Genomic DNA, 20,085 nt, shown 5'->3' on the forward strand with positions numbered 1-20,085 from the left:
TTGAATTTCTTGCCTTTTGCGATCTCCTGGAATGCTGTATAGTTGCTGGTTAGACGGTCTGAGCTCTTAAACGAAAACCATAAGTTTTTAGGCACAATTTATGATTAAATTTGAATTATAGGTTCTTAATTTTTTTTCTAAATAAAGTTGTGATTTTTTTTTTTTTTTGAGAAGAGATGAGATGTAGAGTCAATATCAAATATTATGCGAGACTTATGATTCACCCCTCGCAGTCTTGTCTAAGTAGGCGGGAGAAAACATGCGGAACTGGAAGAGAGAGAACTAGAACGTTCAGTTGCAGAGATGCCAATATGCCTGATTTTTCAGGCGTTGCCTGACTTTTCGAGGCTCTGCCTGACAACCTGATAAGCCATTGATTTTCCCTGATTTTTGAAAATATGCCTGATTTTGCCTGATTTTTGCGAATGTCATGAAAAATGGGTAGTAAGGAACTGGAGTAGGTACCATAGCTGAAGTGAAAAAGTGAAAATGTGGCTGAATCAAAGCAATCGAAAGATTCCCGTTAATTCTTATTGAAAAAGAGAATTGAAGGGATTGCTTTGATGCAGCAGAATTATTCAACTAAGTAGGCTCACAACACTTATTGGAGTGAAAATGTGGAGCGATGACCAAAAAAAAAAGGTCATCACTTTGAGCGAAATTTCCGTTACTTTTACGTAGCCTGATTTTGCCTGATTTTTATTTCGCAAGTTCCCTGATTTTTGAAAATAAATGTTGGCAACCCTGTTCAGTTGAATGCGGACAGCGAACGGAATCAGTGCTATCAGAAGAACGTCCTACTGATTGGCAGAGTTTTGAAGAGCTACAAAAAAGGCGGTTGATTGTCCATACTTGGAAGGACTCTACAGTTACAACTTCAATTAAATTTTTAAATTTATCCACATTAAAAGTCGATTTTTTTAAGTTAACTTATAACCTGGAATTCACAATTTTCGAAAAGTGATTTTTTTTTTATTGAAAATAAGCGAATACATATATGAATATGTAAAAATGTAGAGATATAACTACAAGGTTGAATTTCTGAAATTAAAAATTAAAACCATTTTCTCTAAATTTGTATCACATTTTTTCCTCATAAAAAGATTTTAAACTTATAAAATTAGCATAAAAGATTGAACAAAAAAAACATATAGGGCAAAGTCGGGTAAGACGGACACCCTAAGGTAGAATCGCAATAGAAAATCAGATATTGCTTTTTTCATCGCAGTTTTCTTGCAGATGGGCAGTTTAGGTTGTTTGCTATCGTATTAACCATTGGAATAAGTAAATTTTCATCATCAAGACTGTTTTTATAGCCATCTAAAACATGCTTGCAAATCACACTTTTCAAAAATGGTCGGGTAAAACGGACTCTGCTCAGAAAAGGTACATTTTGCCGCAAAAATTGCTGTAAAAGTAGATATTTTTGTGAGTTAAGTATTTGAAAACGTTTTCAAACCAAAATGGAACCAACTGGTCGAAGTCCAGAAGCGAATCAGTGTGGTATAGGAGCTTTCTTCACCGGAGATCCTATTTTTACAGTTTTTATGGCCTATTTGAGATGGTGAGTGCTTTTCGACCGCCAATTGTTCTTGCCAAGATCTTTTGAAGGCATATGGAGGATCAAACCAATAAAAAATTTAAAATACCTGGAGAAACTTATGTGTCCGTTTTACCCGACCTTGAGGTGTCCGTCTTACCTGCCTTAGCAACTTTTTATTTTAAAAACGTTTGTTGTTCAAGCCCTTTGACGGAAATTCTCTGACTTTCCTCCAGATGGTAAGAAAGAAGCCTAATAAACACTCTACCTTTGAAAACCGTTGAAATTTTCGAAAATTTTACGAGTTATGAACTATTTAATGAGGAGAGAAAATTACATTAGATAATGGATCCTCAAAGTTTTTGTTTGTTTTGTTTACTAAAATGGGACCTTGCTTGCAATGAATAAACAAAGGTTCTGAAAGTGTTGATACACTTAGGCGAACATATTCCCATCATTAGATTTGTGCTAAACATTGTAATTCTCGAAATATTGAAAGTGTCCGTTTTACCCGCTGTGTCCGTCTTACCCGACTTTCCCTCATATGAAATCTTAGTTATTTTCGGATATTGCAAACTGTTTAAAATTTAGTTTTTAAATTCGTTTTTCGACCCATCTTTATTAGAAATAAAAATCGATGATTTTGTTAAAAGATTAAGAAAGCCATATGACGAGAATCACCCTTGCTAATCTGATTAAAGGAAGTATTTATTCATAATCTTTTTTTTTGAAGATTTTCATAGCCTAACTCTATTTAAAGTGTAAGGTTGCCAGAATTTTTTCTACACGTATCCGAGTCAGACAAATCCGGGCTATTTTATATAAAAACCTGTAAAAATCCGGGCCTTTAATTTCTAAATGTTTGATCAAAAATCCGAGCAAATTTGGACAAAACCAGGAAATTTTCTCAACAAAAATTAAGAAATAAAAATTGAAAAATATTTTTTTTTACAAAACTTATCATCAGATTTGAAATCATGTTTTAGGCTTCCAAAAAGCCTTTCATGATTACTTTTATAAAACATGCTCAAAACAATTCGTTTTGGACGCACAAATAATAATTGTTTGTTTTAGTTTGATATTGGCAAATAAAATGAATAAACCCTGTCAAAATCTGTGCTTTTTCCTATGAAATCCGGCAACCGGGCCGGAACGGACTTCTTGCAAATTTTGAATTTAACTTGACTATCTGGCAAGCTTAATTCAAAACTTTGAGAGTTCTTTGATGAATATACAAAATAAAGAAATCTCGAAAGAAGTTAAATTCAAATTAAAGCTACTTTAGAGAAAATATGCTTTGAAGTTTGGGGTTCCGGGGTACAATTTTTCCATATTCTTAGAACATTATAAGTTGGAATTTGAGCAATCATTTTAAAAATTTGTAAAAAAAAAATTCCTCTCAAATGCTCATATTTAGGGTAGTAGCCAAATGGATCATGTCGAATATACATTTTGTAGATTGGCTCAAAAACTGACCTAGGTATGCTAAATTTCAGCTCAATCGGACTTGATTTTGGCGTGCCTCAAAGCGTTCAAAGTTTCGGTTTTTTTAACCCATTAAAACCACCGAAAGGGGGACCAAAGTAAAAATCAATATTTAGATATTGGAAAGTTCATTGTTGGCTAAATAATTTTTCTCAAAGTAACCGACTTTTCATGCATTTCCAAGTGATTTGGCATCAAATAAAAATTGCGATTTTTTTTCGATTTCCTTTGGTGTCCCCCTGAGGGGATTTTTGAGGGTAAATAAACCGAAACTTTGAGCGCTTCGAGGCTGCTCTAAATTTTGAAAATACAAATTGAAACTGAAAAAAAATCAATGGGAGGAGAAAGGGGTGGTTTGACCCCTATAATCTTTTCCTGTAATCGATGACGATAAAACTCTGAAGTTAAGCTATGAAATCAAACCATAATTTTGTCAATATATTCAAGCTGACCAACCTCTTTCTCTCTTGGTTTTAATATTTCCGCAGGGTGACTACATCGAACATACACTCGGGTTGTTTATGTGCATCTCGACGATGGCGGCGGCCGCCCTGGGAAACACCATCAGCGACGTGGTCGGCATCGGGTCCGCTTTTTATGTCGAGAAAATAGCCGAAATGAGCGGGGTCCGGCCACCGAAGCTTTCGCCGCTGCAGCTGGAGATGAAATCGAGTCGACGGGCGGCAAACATGGTAAGCATTTCTCGACTGTTTATTGGAATCGATTGCCGGGTTTTAACCTGCCCGAAGTGCAAAAAATGATTGGACTTTAGACCTTCTATCAAAAACATCTGGAGAAAGTCGTCTCAACGACTAACTTAAGCTGTAGTTTCGGACTGCCATTAGGCAACAAAATTGCGTTTCTTAATTTCACCTCAATTTGAAGTTCAAATTTAATTATTAAATTGAATCTACTAAATCGGGATTGGGATTCACCCTTACAGAAGTTCACAAAAAGTGGCTCCAGAGAGTGAACCTTGGTGGTGCATAGACTTGTTTTAAAATTCATTCTTCGGAGGGCAAGAAAAAAATTTTAGTTGAAAATTCAGTTTAAATCACCTTAAGCCTGTTGATGAATCCTAAAACAATGTTCAAGGACTTAATTTTTAAGCTGAATAGCTTGCTAATGGCAATTTTTAAGGACTGGATAAGCTTTCAAGAGCTCGTACTTCCATAGAACAGTCACTTCGAAATCAAAACAGTTTTATCATGTAATTTGTACACTAAAGTTTATCATTTTATCGTACAGGGACGCGTGCTCGGCATCACCATCGGCTGTCTGCTGGGAATGTGCCCGCTGATGTTCATGAAAGACGAAGATAAGGATAAGGACAAGGAGAAGGACGACGACAAAGCCAAGGATGGCAAGGAACCCACCGCGACCGAAACGAAGTGAACACTGACGACTGTAAGATAACTCACAGCTCCTAGTCTATAGTATTGAGAACCTATCGAGAACAGGAAAACCGACGACATTTAGAGGAATTAAGCTTGGATTCGAATTGACCACGGTTGTTATTGTTAAAGATTTTTATTTAACAGTTTATTAAAAATATATGCAATGTTTCTATATTGTTTCATCGTTTATGTAGTGTTCTCAAATTTCTTCACTGTAAATAATTATTTATTTTAGTAAGCTTCTTTCGCAAACGATTTAATACTTGCTCCAACATTGTAAGGAAAAAAGGCTTTTAAACTCTTTCATGCAGACTTTCCACGGCAAAACAGGACAAGAAAAAGAATGCAAGCCAAATTACTATGATTAAATAAAATCTCGGCGAAAAAATTAGGTTAATTAAATGAAAAAGTAAAATCATTATCTGAAAGGTCTAAAAAATTAACAATAAGAATTCTTTTTGGTACTATAGTATAAAAATTTCCTAATAAAGAAAAAAAAAGTTTATCGGAGCGATGTAAATTATAGCAGAATTATAATTTTTATTTTTTTTTTAATTTATCATAATGCAATCGCGAATTCGAAAACACTATCAAGCACATTTCTCAGATAATACCTATTAGTTGAAACGTGAAAGTTGAACCTAAAATGTAGCAGTTAAGCAAACCTTTTGATATTACATATTGTTTAAAATTTTTTAGCGTTTTTTGTTGTTACTATGTATATCCAAAAGTTTTTCGATTTTTTCAGTCTTTTTTTCAATCGTTAATCTTTAAACTTGATGTTGAAAACTAAGGTTTTTAGAGTCTCTTCTTCGAAATTTCAAAATAGGATTTTAGATTCGTATTATATTAAACGTAGAATATGTAGACACAAAACGTGTCGTACTGCTACACCAAATATCTTTATCATGAATTCAGCTGTTCTAATGAAAAATGTTTGATTTTATTTTTTTAGAATTGACGTTCTCCTTGCCTATTAAGAAAGATAAAAGATTTTGTAAACAAAACTAATGATTAAACTATTAATACTGCAACAGTTCTCTAAATGAAAAAAAAGATCACAGAACAAGGGTCCAGTTAAATTGGCACTTAAAAGCTGATTTAGTCAAAATTAAATATATCTATCCGAAAACAAAAACATAGACACAAAGTTTCTAGAAAAACTTTTGTCCAAAATTTAATATTTGCTAGAAGTGAGATAAGAGATTCAAGTTAAGTCTAATGAACTCAAGAAAAAGAAAATATTTATAAAATTATTAATATTTTATTATTGAAACCAATATTCGAAACGACTTGTCAAACTGGATATTTCCAAATCTTATTGATAGTAGTAGGAAAACTAACTCACTCGCGATTTCAAGAATGTAGCTGAAGTATGAGCAAACTTTCTGTGTGTTGCACAGTTTCTGTCGTCTTTCATTCCATCGAAGTGCTTCCTTCACTGAAAACCAGTAGTTGATTTAGAAAACAAGCGCAAATAATCACAAAATAAACCAATTTAGTGGTTCTTGAAATAACAGAAGCTTTCAAAACTGCTGATTTAACAAGCAAAATAATCTACGAACTGATTATCACCTACTGATCAATCATAGCTTCTTGCATACACCCTTTATCACGAAGAAGATGCTACTGGAATTGGTAAAAAGTGTCCGGAAAAGAAGAAAAACTATACGCCCATTCTTATATTGTCCTGCCTTAAAAATCTACCGAAATACTTTCCGACTCCGATCCGAACAAATATGAATAGAGCTAAATATATCGAAACACTACAACAATTGGTGAAAATCCTTAAATTATAAGAAAATAAAAAAGACCCCATTTTAGATAGTACAACTCTTCTGCGTGTTTCAACTCATTCTGCAACGGTCGTCGTCATCTTCATGTGTTTAGTCAGAATAGAAAATGGTTCCATAAACTAAAATACATATAAGTAGAACAATCCGAACTTACAGATGCTAGTTGATCGTAGTATTGAATATGTGACCATTAGTAGTAGAATTTTGAAACGATTTCGAGGATCTTCCATGACATCCACCTTGGAAATATGCAGGAATCTTAGAAATCACAAAAAATACATTAAGCAGCCACCAATACCATGTTTAGAGTTCAAATGACTAGATAATCAATTGACATAACAAGCAATGCTCATCAATAGTAAGATAACATCAATTGCAGCAATAAAGTACTTAACATCGAACTGTTTCGATTAAAATTAGAGAGAGCCGAAAAGGCACAACCACCTACCGACAGAATCAAAACACTAACAGAGCACATAACTAATGAGGAACGATAACGAGGAATTACTATAAGAACATAATTGTAACTAATCGAGAGAAACAAAAACCCGAACAAATGTAAATGACTCATGATATTTTAATGCTTTTACTAAAAAAAAAAAGAATGCTCCTGCTTATGCTCACTGCACTGACCATAATGCATGGAAAAGCAAAAATCACTTACTTGCAAACTTGTGACTGGAAAGGCAAAATACTAAGGAATGCTGCAAGATAGCCTGAAATGCATTTACTAACTGAAGTAAGGTATTAAAGCGTCGTGAGTCACTTTGAAAATAAATTGTAATCTGAGTAACTAACTGATTGAAGTTCCTACATTTAAAGATGACAAAACAGCGAGTTTCTGCAGCCCCTCCTTCACCCTGTATAACCCCTAGTCCCGTACTCCACCAGGATTTTATTTTAATTTATTTGCTTGGTGGTAGATTCGCTTTAACTTGGATCCTCTGACCTTTGGACTCAACCCAGAACTGCCTAACAAGCTGGCCTAGCTTGAAAACTTTGACTCCGAGAATCCATCAATTCTCTCATCATATCCTATTTTTTTCATTGGTAAGTTTGATGCATTCCTGATGCGCGTTACTGCTAAATCTATCTGTTGTCCTAAGAGTGCAGGCTGTTGTTATGCCTGGGAATTTTAGTGTGGCCCTCCTTCCTTGCTCTAAAAGGCTCTTCCTTGAAATAGAGCGCGATTTAAACACCTTTTTGACTACTAGGTACTTTAAATATGTCGATGGATGAGCGAATGATTAATAAATAAACATGTGTTGCTTGAAAAAATAATTTAGAATTTTATTAATACCAATGTCTCGAAAAGTAATTTTACTTTAAATTAACAAGAATTTAACTTTTCACGGTGTAGTTTTCAAGTGTCTGTTAACCTGAATCTGAGACTTGCTTTTCGTTCGTTTAAAAATGGAATTGAATCAAAAGGTACTTCTGTTTACATTTTTTTCGCAATACTTGATTTTGAAAGATTTAGAATTTGTAACCGTTTTTTAGTTCGTACACTTTTTTCGTATTTTTTATCTATCTAAGTGTTAGTAAAACAATGTTAAAAAAGTTAATTTCAATTAATTTGAAAAGAAAAGAATGGTTAAATTTAAACTTGATGGTAAATTTAAAGAAAAAAAGTAATAAATTAAGGCAAATATTATCTTTTTATAACTTTTTGTGATTACAAAAATTTCAGAAAAGAACTAAAAAGTTCAAAGGTTCGTTTGTAGCTCGGGTAGACGCCTCCGGACTGAACATTTTTGACGTTGGCCAAATAACATTGGGACCTACCGCCATAAGCTAGTAGTGGAATGATTTCTTCATAGGTACAGTTTCGTCCGTCCAGTTCATCCAGTTGCAGCAACTCGTCGTCATATTGGTTGGTTTCATCATCGTCATCGCCCTCATTGTTGGCGTTCATGTCGAACAAAAACCGGAAATTTTTCCAATCCACTATCGCACCACTCTGGTTCTTGGCAATGGGAACAAATCTTTTTCTTCCGCGGTGAAATTCAGCCTTACGATGATGGGATTGCAATTTTGAATTGTTGCTAAAGTATGCCTGGTTGAGCATTTGAACGCTTTCGATTGCCATCTGTAGAGAGCATTCGCAGTCTTCGAGGGTAAGTGAATGATCAGTCGTTTGCGGATCATTTGGCGTAAGCAAACCGCTGCAGTTTTCTCTAGCCGACGAATTTTCGATTCCGGAACTAGTAGATGCAGATAGTGGATCGGTAGCACTTTGAGAAGAATTTCCTGAACGGAATAAAATATTGCCAGGTACGTTAATGTTACTAGCTATGAAGAAGGCCCCAGCAATGGTCATCACGCTGGCGGTGTAACTCAACGCAATTACAGTGCTGTAGTTGAGAATCTGCTTTGCCATCGTCATAGTAGGTAGAAAATTGATAAGCTCGGTATAGGTAAGCCAACCACGGGTCAGACCTTGCCGTTTGGCTAGCACTCTTTCGACAGATTTGAGTTTTTCAAAAAATTCCTGATTGGAAACGTATATTTTCCATCCCTAAAATTGAAAGTTACAATTTAAAAGGTCATTTGTATTGGTTGTTCCAGCTACAACTTACTATTGCGTCAAGAAATTCAAGCTCGAGCTCCTTCATATGATCGACGGACATATTTCCAGATTTGGCCCAGGCACTTAAGTAAATATCCTCATCGTAACCGCAATAGAATTTGGTTGATACCATCTGAAAAACAAACCATTTTTTTGTATTTCGCATAAAAAACACAGACCCAATAATGATATTGAAAACCAAGAATGTTCTGATTGGTTGAAAGTTACAAGTATTATTTGAAACTTTTGGACGAATGACTAGAATGGTTTAAATTTTAAATGATTCAAAATAAATAGAGATAGGGATAGTTGTTTGAAGCTCATTCACTTCATAACCGGCTTATGCATGTGAAGAAAACTGTGAATATTGCTCGGGGATCAAAGCTAAGTGTCAAAAAATAAACTGTCCCCGTATCGAAAACTGAACCACTTCAGTGATAATTATTAATTTAAAGAAAAAAAAACTAGATTTTCCTCCCGAAGTATGATTCATCGCTAAGTTTCAAGAAAAAAGTGTGAAAAAATTATTGTTTTGTACAAAATATTGCCATTCAAACAAATAAGCACTTTGATTTGAAGCTTGAATCTCGTAATAATCATGTTATCTATCAAAAAGCGCTGAAAAGCAAAACAACTAAATTTTCAATATCCAAAATTATTTGAACTCAAAAGCAAAACCAATAAATTTTCCTTTTGGAATTGAGGAGAGTTGAAACATGTAGGTATATTTTAAGAGTGAAAGTGAAAACTTTCAACTAGCAAAAGGTTCACGATAGAAATCAAGTGCTGGTAACAAAAATAGCCACATAGTTTTCTGGTGTAATCAACACTTTCTTTCTGAGTGGCAAAAATGGCACAACTGCATTACAATTATTTACTTATCAAATTGATGAACCCCGCACTGAAAACATTAATTGTTAAAACTTGATGGAAAGCTCATCAAACTGTGAAATACAATAAGAGAAAAGCTTATAATGAATTAGTTACCACTAAGTTATTTCCGCAAAGCAAACGTGCAATGGCTTTCCGTCATTCTTTCGATTATTTCAAGTCACAAACCTACTGAAGCATGGAAATAATGAAGCTCATGAACAATCTTGCATGTGGCAAATAAAAACAATATCGTCGTCACACTGAGAGCTAACCATGTTGAATCGTTTTATAAGCGATAAGATTACTGATATGAAAAGTGATGTCGCTTAGATTGACCTCAATTGTCCGTTTAGTTTGATATTAAAAATTGTGGCCTGGCTGAATTCAATAAGAAAAATGCACTATTTTGTTTAACAGCGCATCTAAAATACTTACCATCGATACTATAAATAGTTCTGATGGCGTAATCCGTCTCGCGTAGGCAGGATCAATCACATTCAACCGGTCCAGATAGATCATGGCCAGGATGAGGGAACAGGGCGTTACGGTCAGATTCCCAACGGTAACAAAATTTAGTCTGCTGAGGGAATGTCCCCGGTGAGATTCGCTGAAAATGTCCGCCGCATAATCGGCCAAGGGGCGACTGATTTTGGTGCATTTCACCGCCGAAGATCCGTAGTACAGTGTCTTTTTGATGCGATTCAAAAATTCTTCGTGTTCTAACACCTGAAAATGAATATTGTTTGTTAAAAATACACTTGTGCCAACAAAAGATAGGTTGTACTGCACAAAGCATTTGCATAAGCGCTTCCCGTCTCTGTCGCTACGCGGCCATTGATGATTACCTTTAAAGGAAGTATTGATCTAAAGCTCTCAAATACTGACCTTATTGTCGGTGATATTCACGGCTGCAGACTGTTGAGCGCGTTCGAACATTGTACTACTGGATGCACATCACTCTGGCAATTCAAATGAATATTAGTTTTTAGGAATATCTACGAATGAGTTGCAATATTTACTGTAAATATGCTCGAGAATTCCGATAACACCCCAAGAGCCGTAAACTCGTGTTTTGCGATTCAAGTAAAAGGAAGGAGTGGAAAATTTGTTGCACGAGCTCTGTCAAAAAGATGGAGGGGAAGTTTGGTTAATTTGTGGTGAGTAAAGATTCATAACACGCTTAATGCAATATATTTGAATTAAAATCGAACTTTTCTATCAAAAATTATTCGACATGCGTAAACCCGAAATCGATACATATTTGCAGTAACATTTCTAAATTGGTACTAGCTAGTAATAGATTAGGGCAAAATTCGCCCCCCTTAATAAACTAGTGGTAAAAAAAATTGTTTTCCATTTTCATCTGATGCCATACCTAAGTACCACTGACCATACTGACTGCATGGACACTAGATTTCGTTTGTTGGATAATTTTTACAGCAGTACGCAATATCGATTCCAGAGTGCGTATCGATCGATTTGAAGAAATGCTATCCCAGTTAGAAAGTGCCATCCAACTTGCCATGCCAATTCCTACGATAAAATCAGGCTAACCAGATCCATTTTTCGTGTCGTGTCGTGAGACGGAATTTTATGCATATAAAAAATAAAATAAGTCCATTTTTCCTATAGGGCATTTGTATCGAAAAAATGGTAGGTTGGCCACCTGCCGTCGGTATTGCGAACTTGCAAAAATTGACGAAGAAAATTAGCCATAAAAATGATAGATTTTTTCTCCTAAGGGTCATATCAGTGTGATCAGTGTAAGTACGGCAAAAATAACCTCAACAAATTTCAAATCAACAAATGGCTTACATGCAAATGATTTTTGAGATAATTTCATAAGTGTCAATAAGAAACCAAAATCATGTCACATTGTTAATAGAAAATATTACTCAAGAAAACTTTTATTTTCACAAAGTTTCATTTAAATGTATATTTCTATTGATTCGAATTTTGAAATACCTAACTCCTGCTATTTTCAAATGAAAGTGTTTATTTTTGCGGGTTGTAGTCTAGGCTAATTTTATTCACCACCAGAAACTGCCCCACGCAACGTTTTTGTGAGCTTTGATAAAATATCCATGGGCTTAATTTGAATAGTGACATCAAAACAAACCTGATTGCGAAACGTATTGTTTACAGTTTTCCATATACATTTTCCTGTTACTTTGCGCAAGAAAAGCATTTAAACATGATTCGCGTTAGATCCGTATTATCTTCTGTTCTTAATCTGGTAAGTGATATTAGCTTAACTTTAAATTAAAATTAATCATGCATTTCAATCTAGCAGCGTCAAGTGCATACGACCAGTGTCAGATCGCTGAACCTGGTTCCAATTGTGGTTGAACAGACGGGTCGAGGAGAGCGAGCATACGATATCTTTTCCCGGCTTCTGAAGGAACGTATTATCTGTTTAATGGGCCCCATCCATGACGATCTCAGCTCCCTGATTGTGGCTCAGTTGCTGTTCCTGCAGTCCGAAAACGGAACGAAACCAATCCATATGTACATCAACTCTCCGGGAGGCAGTGTCACTGCTGGGTTGGCCATTTACGACACAATGCAATACGTAAAACCACCGGTAGCAACGTGGTGTGTTGGCCAGGCCTGTTCGATGGGCTCACTCTTGTTGGCTGCTGGCGCCCCAGGAATGCGTCATTCATTGCCCAATGCCAGGATCATGATCCATCAACCCTCTGGTGGTGCCCAGGGACAGGCTACCGATATCCAAATCCAGGCCGAAGAAATACTCAAACTAAAGAAACAGTTAACAGATATCTACGCCAAGCACACCAAGACTGAATACGATGTGCTGCATTCTAAAATGGAGCGAGACACGTTCTTAAGCCCTGAAGAAGCTCAAAAGTTAGGAATCATAGATACTGTACTGGAACATCCTCCTTCCACAACGGAAACTTCCTCTTAATGGTGTAGGATATTGAAAAAGCCTAATACGTTGACAATTCAGAAGATATATATTACTTTTGATTCCACATTGAATGATTATAAATAGTAATTGAAATTATGAAACTGTTTTTTAATGAATATCACTGATTCTGATAAAGATTCCATAGTTCAAATATATATTTCGCTGTTGTAATCCTAAAAAATTTCTTAATCGTTAGGTACTACATGGTACTAGTAGTTGTTGTCTTAATTTGAGAGGTTTTCAGCCGCATGCTGGTCCGCCTCTGATGGTGACTAGTTACTATCGCTAATGGTGTCTATTGATAAAAAGTTAGAAAACAGTTTAACTGATAGGAAGCTAAAAATCCGTTAACTAAATTTGACATTCATATACAATTTGTTCCACTATGCTCTGTTTTTATCGATAAGTTTTAAAAATGAAACAACCTAATTAACCATTTGCATACTAAAAGGCGTTATCTTTAATACTGTCATGAAGAGTACTATGAACATCTCGTCCAGGTGAATTTTATTTTCCTTTACTACCTACTGCAAAAGTTAGCATCAATAACATGCAATTGGTTTAAAATCCCAAAAAAAAAAAAAATAAAATAAAATAAAATAAAAATAAAAATTCAGCCATTTGCATTATGATAAAAGAATTAAAAAGCTGAATGTGATAAACCAATTGAAACAAAATTATTAAAAACCACAAAAATGACAAAATTGAGAAAATTGCGAAAAACTACCAAAATGACAAAATTGACAGAAAATGACAGATAATGACTAAAAGGAATAAACGGCAAAAATTCATAAATTACAATAATGTCAAAAATGGAAAAAAAGACAAAGATGACAGAAATGACCAAAAAAGAAAAAAAAAATACGAAAATTACAAAAATGGCAAAAAATAACAAAAGTGACAAAATGACAAAAATGGACAAAAATTACAAAAATGACGAAAAAAAATAAACAAGCTTAACTAATAATTTTCGTCAAAAAAATTAAAATTAAAATTAAAATCATAAATAAATACAAAAACAAAAAGGTATAAAATAAATTTAATAGTGGCGGTCTGTTATTAGAAGTTGAACTTTTTCACAACTTCTTTAAAAAAGTTTTTTTTTTGTTCAGAAGTGTAAATTCAAACTTGTATGAAACAAACCAAAATGTGATTGTAACATGCTATGCTATCAATCCAATGGATAATAATAAAAGATTAATTGTTATCATTGCGATGATTGAATGAATTCGCGATACAATCAGCAATTAAAATCAAACCTACGAGCTCTAAGCCATCAGCAATCACTTTTGAATCTATAAAAGCTCACACATTTTAATATTTGTCAAAATAGAAATGAATCATCATCATCGTTTAGAACAATTCAGAACTGTGGTAGTTCTGATTATATTCATCAGATTTGTCTTCTCTGCGGTAAAATCTTTTCGACTTTGAAAGTCAAACTATAGAAAATGCTTAATTGTAATTTAATATTATTTTTTACATTTCTACGTTTTACAAATTGATAAACAATTATCACTGTAGAGAACAAAGGAATTCGTCGTTGATCGATTCAGTCCCTGTCTCAACTCCAGCAACGATAAGTACACGGTTCGGTTTCCAGATCAGGTGAAGTATACGATATCGAAAAATGTGGTGCAGCTTCATGGCAACTTTAACGTCACGGAAACAATTCAGGAGCCGCTCGAGGTTCAATTCTTACCAAAAATGATCGCACACACTTAAAATCTTACGATGCCATTTTTTTACAGATGGCATTGATTACCAACCGCTGCTCGATGGATATGAAAAGTTGTGAACAGTTCAACAAGATGACGGTTTCCCGGCTTTGCTCGGTCCTGAGCAATGAAAAGAACATGTGGACATCGTTCTACAAAAGTGTCGATCCGGACCTTCGGTGCCCATTTCAGCCGGGCATTTACAAGTTCATCAATTCTTCCAGTGATTTATCCTTTTTCAGAAATTTTCCCCTGGAAGGTTTCCGCTGGCAGGTGTACATGAAGTTCTATACCACCAAGAATAAAGCGAAACGGGAAATTTTCTGTCTAACCATACAGGGTAGCAAGAAATAAGTGAAAAATGTAAATACAAAAAAAAAATTAGGCTGTATTTTATAACACTACAAAATTGTGAAAATTCTTAATTCGAATCGGTAGAGGTCTTTAATAAAAGTATGATAATCAGTTCAAATGTCAATATTTTTCAAACATGGTATAAACCCAGGAGCTTAAGAACTGAATGTTCAGTACCCACCTATTCGGTTGTGGTTTTTACAAACTTCAACCCTCTAAATTCAATAGTTTTTTGGCTTTCATAGTTTCATTTTAATATAATTTTTGTTAAAAGCGTCCCAAAATTAACTGAGAATTTCATCTTATACGATTTCTTCGGAATTCAACAACTAATATTTTGATATTTCTCATTTTCTGATTTAAATACTTACACCGTTTTGGCCGATTTGAGCTTCACCCTATAGCAAGAAATCAAAAGTCACATATTTACTGAAATGAAGGATTTTAATGTTACTTATTGGCTGACAAAGAGAAACAACTAGCCAATTTCCACGAATGAATTGTATATGTACTCATTCATGAACTTTGAAGTCGCAAAAGAGATTTATATGAACGTTGTGAGGGACTTAAGTCACAAAAAGTGCATTGAGGTGCTTTCTTTCTGACTAGCTGGCCGTGTCTTGTTGGAAGGGTGCGCCTGCAGGTATGCTACAACTCATATAACCATTTCGTGTTTTAGTTTCAGTTAGGCATGTCCTTGTAGTAGCGTGTTCTATTATTACCACGAAGTTGGGGTTCGATCCCCAAGCCGGTCAAATCTTTTTACAATAAGTAATTTGATTACATACTTGGGTGACCATTCTGATGCGATGCAGGAAATGTAGGAAAGAAGGAAACCGCAATTTGTCGAGTTTAGAAACCGGCACGTGGCATCATAGTTAAAAATCAAGAGATGGTGTTACGAACTGATGCTTGGGTGGAATTGAAACAAAAAGAAAATTTACTGATCATTTTATGATTTTTTGAAAGCTTAATTAAAAGACCGCTGGAAGCTGAATAGATGTTCATTTAGACATGTTTTGCAATTTAAATTTATTGAAAACAACTTAAATTATGAGCTGCATAGAACGTACTTCAGATCAATGGTGATGAGTAAGCTTTTTCGTTCCTGTTTTATAGGACTTTTGGTTGCTTAGGTACAGATAAATAAACGTGGACAACGTAAGATTAACATTCAACACCCAGTACGGAGATGGGAATCGAACCCACGAGCGATTGTCGTCTTACCAAGCTAATTGTTCGACCAAGGAGACGTTCAATTGATCCCTAACGATATATTTTTCTTCTGAATAGGTCGCGATTAGAGATGTACCGAATATTCGGTCCGCCGAATATTCGGCGACGAATACCGCCAAAAAACCGTTAAGCCGAATATTCGGCTCACCGAATAGTTGAGCTAGGTATTCGGCCGAATAGGCCGAATAGTCCGAATATTTTTTTTTAAAAATTTACCAAGAAGAGACTTGTCAATTTTTTCAACTGATGTTGGATAATTGATAAAATATCCAAAAGAAATTTTGACAAAGCTTCAAAATTATCAAAAACTTATGATTTCAGTAAAACATTTTGGGTGTATCCGTGTATTTTTCACTGTAGATAGCTTTATACTTTGATTATCGTTTATTCCTAATTTTCTTGATTTATCCAGGCATGCCCATAAACAAAATAAGGAATTCAAAAAAAAACTAAATCTGACCGGGATGGCCCCATATTTTTTAAACTTTCCCGATTTTACCCGGGTTTATTCAGATTTTTTGCTAAATCAAATAGAAAAATTCAAATGTCTTTTTGGAATTTTTTTTAACATTTTTGTTACAAAGTGTGTTTTTTAAAGTAGTGAATTTATTCGTTGGATACGATTCAAACACTGCTGTTGAAATTCGATGAAAAATTTCAAGTAATTTTATTTCTTTTTGCACTTGTATGTTTGAGAATAATGCCAAGTTTTTGTTCAAATTTTGTCTTTTTTTACAAGTTTTTCAAAAAATCGTTCAGATTCGACCGTGTGGATAGTATGCTTTAGGGTGAAGATCATCGTACTTTTTGACAACTATTTTGATGACATTCAGCAAAAATTAGGCATTCATCTAATGCGATATAAAAAATATAATTTTGACATGTTTTATTCTAGATTTAACTGAAATCCAATCACTCTTTTGATAAACGTCCTAGGAGCGACAAGTCATCTGATGTCCTTTCAGCTAATGGTGACATTTTGAAAATCAAAAAGACCTCTACTTAAAAAAGATCTGAAACATCTGGTTGGAAATAATTGACTTAAAAACATGAGGGGCATTAAGGTGGCAGAAATAGAAAATTTCTATTAGAAATAGAAGTAGAAATAAAAGTATTTCTATTGAAAACTCAACAGGATATTCGCCTAAAGGTATGAGCTGTTTCAAATAAAGAACTTACAAAAAAAAAATGATCATTTTCCAAAAATGGCCCATTTCCAGCTTTTTGTTTTTGTTTTAGGCTCTTCATAGCTGTAACGTTTCACAACTGCTTGATTCCTATTAATATGAAAGCTGATAAGGATTCTGAGCTTAATTTGGGATCACAACTTTAAAATGCATTTTCTATCTTTTAGATGCGTTTTTTCGGGGTTCTGAGCTTAATTTGGGATCACAACTTCAAAATGCATTTATTGGCTTTTAGAAGAGTTTTTTTTCGGGATTCTGAGCTTAATTTGGGATCACAACTTTAGAATGCTTTTTCTGGTTTTTTGAAGCGTTTTTTCGGGATTCTGAGCTTAATTTGAGATCTCAACTTTAGAATGCATTTTTTGGCTTTTAGAAGCGTTTTTTCGGGGTTCTGAGCTTAATTTGGGATCACAACTTTAAAATGCATTTTCTGGCTTTTAGAAGCGTTTTTTTTCGGGATTCTTAGCTTAATTTGGGTTAACAACTTAAAAATGCATTTTCTGGACTTTAGAAGCGGTTTTTTCGGGATTCTGAGCTTAATTTGGGTTCACAACTCAAAAATGCATTTTCTGCTTTAAGAAGCATTTTTCGGAGTTCTGAGCTTAATTTGAGATCACAACTTTAGAATGCATTTTCTGGCTTTTAGAAGCGCTTTTTTCGGGATTTTAAGCTTAATTTGGGATCACAACTTTAGAATGCGTTTTCTGGTCTTTAGAAGCGTTTTTTCGGGATTCTAAGCTTAATTTGGGATCACAACTTTAAAATGCCTTTTCTGGCTTTAAGACGCGTGTTCTCGGGGTTCTGAGCTTAAATTGGGATCACAACTTTAAAATGCGTTTTCTGGCCTTTAGACCGTTTTTTCGGAATTCTGAGCTTAATTTGGAATCACAACTTTATAGTGCGTTTTCTGGCTATTAGAAGCGGTATTTTCGGGATTTTGAGCTTAATTTGGATTCGCAATTTAAAAGTGCATTTGCTGACTTTTAGAAGCATTTTTTTCGGGATTCTGAGCTTAAATTGGGATCACAACTTCAAAATGCATTTCCTTGCTTTTAGAAGCGGTTTTTTCGGAATTCTGAGCTTAATTTGAGATCTCAACTTTAAAATGCGTTTTTTGGCCTTTAGAAGCGTTTTTTCGAGATTCTGAGCTAAATTTGAGATCACAACTTTAGAATGCATTTTCTGGCTTTAAGAGGCGTTTTTTCGGGATGAGCTTAATTTGGGATCACAACTTTTAAAATGCGTTTTCTGGCCTTTAGAAGCGTTTTTTCGGGATTTTGAGCATAATTTGGAATGACAACTATAAATTGCATTTTCTGGCTTTTAGAAGCGTTTTTTCGGGATTCTGAGCTTAATTTGAGATCACAACTTTAGAATGCTATTTCTGGTTTTTGAAGCGTTTTTACTCGGGATTCTGAGCTTAATTTGGGATCACAACTTTAGAATGCATTTTCTGGTCTTTAGAAGTGTTTTTTTTTCGGGATTCTGAGCTTAATTTGGGATCACAACTTTAAAATGCATTTTCTGGCTATTAGAAGCGTTTTTTGGGATTCTGAGCTAAATTTGGGATCACAACTTTAAAATGCATTCTCTAGCCTATTGAAGCGTTTTTCGGGATTCTGAGCTTCATTGGGATCACAACTTAAAAATGCATTTACTGGCCTTTAGAAGCATTTTTTCGAGATTCTGAGCTTATTTTTTTCGGGATTCTGAACTGCATTGGGATCACTACTTTAGAACGCGTGTTCTGGCCTTTAGAAGCTTTTTTTTTTGGGATTCTGAGCTTAATTTGAGATCACAACTTCAAAATGCATTTTCTGGCTTTTAGAAGCGTTTTTCTGGATTCTGAGCTTTATTGAGATCACAACTAGTTGAAAATAATGCTTGAGTTTGGTTTCATGTTGATTTTAAGTTGAAAAATGGGGTTGTTGCTACGGCCCTGAGAGGGTGAAATAAGGGGGAACATTAAACCCATTTATGACAGAATACAGATTGACAGATTTTTGATAGGTAGACGGTTGAAGAAGAAAGAAAAGAAGTAAAGAGGAAAAAAGGAGGGATTTAGGAAAAACGTGCTGAAGCTTGTTAGATCGCAGGTGTAAAAATTGATTTGTGCCATTTTAAATTAAAGTTTTTCGTGTCGAGTTCGCTCTAGTTTTGCTTCGAACAGATTGCTCGTTTACGCAATCATCGATCACCTTTATTGAATAATCGTAAGTCGCTATTAGAATAGGGAAATCATTAAATGAAAAATCACTCATTTACGCGTGTTCTACCTAGTTGCAATCTAATTCTGTAAGCCCTCTCACCCGTCTGGTGGGACATAGTTGCATTATATTCAAGCAAACACAGATTCCTCAACCGTAAGTAATCAGATTAGATCTGAAAACAACAAGATATAAAATTTGTTAACTCAACAGGAAACTAAGGCCGATAGCGGGAAAGATCCCAGGCAAGCTCATTCAATCAAAGAGTCAAAGACTTATTTGTAAGTTGCTAAATTTATATTTTCTCTTAACTTGATAAAAATAACACTATTTAGTTATTGTGCGTGTTCAGAGTTTCGCATTCAGGAATCGCCCGATGGTCCACGGCTATTACATACTCACCTGATGCTGGTATTCTCCATCGTGGTCCAATGTACAATGCTGCGTAATGCGACTGATACTTTGCAACGGCACCAAGTGAGATAGTTTATGTAAGGTCGGAGCCACTGTAGAGGCTGTCTCTTCGTTATTATACCAGTTGCATACAATACCACCTTGTATCGGAATCCCATATCGCACAGTTATTGAACTTTGTTTGGAAAATTTAGCAAAAGCAAAGCTTATTTTATCACTTTAAAAGGTTTTTTAATTGAAAAATTAAAATACAAACATTTTTTCCTATATTTCAATTGTTAGAGTTTAATATGACCTTCATAATGCCATATATTCAAAGCAATGCTTAACTCTCAGCTTTTTTTCCAAAAAATGCTGATGCTTGTATCACTGTGACA

The 20,085-nt window shown here is 34.7% G+C and overlaps 4 protein-coding genes across 6 annotated transcripts in view; 3 read left to right on the forward strand and 1 right to left on the reverse strand.

Annotated features, from left to right (window-relative positions):
* Positions 1-7,015, forward strand: part of LOC129749371 (transmembrane protein 65) — a 74,789-nt gene extending 67,774 nt beyond the window's left edge. For both annotated transcript variants that reach the window (XM_055744333.1, XM_055744334.1), the window contains 2 exons: positions 3,514-3,717; positions 4,274-7,015. In XM_055744333.1, coding sequence (XP_055600308.1) covers positions 3,514-3,717; positions 4,274-4,420 — 351 coding nt within the window. In that variant the 3' untranslated portion in view covers positions 4,421-7,015. The remainder of the gene's footprint in view (positions 1-3,513; positions 3,718-4,273) is intronic.
* A 472-nt stretch (positions 7,016-7,487) lies between these two features.
* LOC129749370 (protein CNPPD1) lies at positions 7,488-10,764 on the reverse strand. The gene is made up of 5 exons (XM_055744332.1): positions 10,680-10,764; positions 10,546-10,619; positions 10,096-10,386; positions 8,798-8,920; positions 7,488-8,736 (listed from the first exon to the last, which is right to left on the reverse strand). The coding sequence occupies exons 2-5, from the start codon at positions 10,594-10,596 to the stop codon at positions 7,894-7,896; spliced, it is 1,308 nt and encodes a 435-aa protein (XP_055600307.1). The 5' UTR covers positions 10,597-10,619; positions 10,680-10,764; the 3' UTR covers positions 7,488-7,893.
* Positions 10,765-11,759: 995 nt separating this feature from the next.
* LOC129749372 (ATP-dependent Clp protease proteolytic subunit, mitochondrial) lies at positions 11,760-12,693 on the forward strand. Of its 2 annotated transcripts, none has more exons than XM_055744335.1 (2): positions 11,760-11,896; positions 11,951-12,693. In XM_055744335.1, exons 1-2 carry the CDS (start codon positions 11,855-11,857, stop codon positions 12,587-12,589), a joined length of 681 nt encoding a protein of 226 aa, XP_055600310.1. In that variant the 5' UTR covers positions 11,760-11,854; the 3' UTR covers positions 12,590-12,693. The 2 variants fall into 2 exon arrangements, with proteins under 2 accessions (XP_055600310.1, XP_055600312.1); XM_055744337.1 differs by having other exon boundaries at positions 11,778-11,896; positions 11,954-12,693.
* Positions 12,694-13,755: 1,062 nt separating this feature from the next.
* Positions 13,756-14,664, forward strand: LOC129749374 (uncharacterized). The gene is made up of 3 exons (XM_055744338.1): positions 13,756-14,005; positions 14,117-14,281; positions 14,344-14,664. The coding sequence occupies exons 1-3, from the start codon at positions 13,928-13,930 to the stop codon at positions 14,662-14,664; spliced, it is 564 nt and encodes a 187-aa protein (XP_055600313.1). The 5' UTR covers positions 13,756-13,927.
* The last annotated feature ends 5,421 nt before the right edge of the window (positions 14,665-20,085 follow it).

The sequence above is a fragment of the Uranotaenia lowii genome, chromosome 2 (assembly GCF_029784155.1).
Source record: "Uranotaenia lowii strain MFRU-FL chromosome 2, ASM2978415v1, whole genome shotgun sequence".
Classification (NCBI taxonomy): domain Eukaryota; kingdom Metazoa; phylum Arthropoda; class Insecta; order Diptera; family Culicidae; genus Uranotaenia; species Uranotaenia lowii.